The sequence below is a fragment of the Myotis davidii genome, unplaced genomic scaffold (genome assembly GCF_000327345.1).
Source record: "Myotis davidii unplaced genomic scaffold, ASM32734v1 scaffold199, whole genome shotgun sequence".
Classification (NCBI taxonomy): Eukaryota; Metazoa; Chordata; class Mammalia; order Chiroptera; family Vespertilionidae; genus Myotis; species Myotis davidii.
In genome coordinates this window covers 4,345,390-4,346,177 of record NW_006290680.1, presented here as the reverse complement: position 1 = coordinate 4,346,177, position 788 = coordinate 4,345,390, and the positions used below count along the sequence as shown (strand labels likewise).

At 57.1% G+C, this 788-nt stretch overlaps 1 protein-coding gene across 1 annotated transcript in view; it reads left to right on the top strand.

Moving 5' to 3' along the window:
- Window positions 1-788, top strand: part of RIMS4 (regulating synaptic membrane exocytosis 4) — a 66,703-nt gene that overhangs the window by 47,192 nt on the left and 18,723 nt on the right. Inside the window, exon 2 of the mRNA XM_015563951.1 lies at window positions 463-527. Coding sequence (XP_015419437.1) covers window positions 463-527 — 65 coding nt within the window. The remainder of the gene's footprint in view (window positions 1-462; window positions 528-788) is intronic.

The following is a 788-nucleotide window of genomic DNA, read 5'->3' as shown; positions in this document are numbered from 1 at the left end:
AGAGACCCTCAGGGTGACACACAGAAATGCATCGGCAGTTTCCCTGTGTGCTTTCTTGAGTGGGATGGCCTATCCCTCGTATGTGGGTATGCGCCTGTGTGTGTGACCGGCCTCAGAAACAGCATGATAGGTCTGTGGAGCCTGTGGAAACACAAACATGGACACTCAGACACAACGTGTCTTTGCACGTATATCCCTGTGTATGCGTGTGTGTTCCTGTGTGTTTTTCTGAGTATATGTGCACTGTATCTGAATAACACAGACACATGTGGGAGACAAACATGTGGGCACATGCTCCGAGAACGCGCGCAGAGCACCTGTATCTGTGTCTGTGTCAGAGTCAGGAGGAAGGGGCACCGTTATTGAGCTGGGAGGGAGAGGCTGGGAGAAGGGCAGCGGCAGGCATCCTGGTCCTGTTGTCTCTGGGTACACAGACCCAGCGCTCCTGTCCTCTCCATGCAGGATGGTGGGGTGTGGGTGGTGCTGCTTTCCCCAGGGGGTCAGCAAGCACTGGGGAAGCCCCTGAGGTATGCCAGCTCATCTCAGACTGTGGGGGGGGTGGGGGAGGGATCTTACGGAAGATCCACCCTGCCTCTAGCAAAGCCACAGTCCCCCGGGTGGTGGCTGATGGGAAGCTCTCCACGATCACCAGGCTGTGGAGCACAGAGAGAAGAGACCCTCCCGGGTCAAACCCTGGCTCCCCCGCTTTCTGGCTCTGCAGATGTGAGCATTCGCTTAACCCCTGAGCCTCGTGTCCTCGCTGTTGAAGCAGGGAGAGCAGGACCATC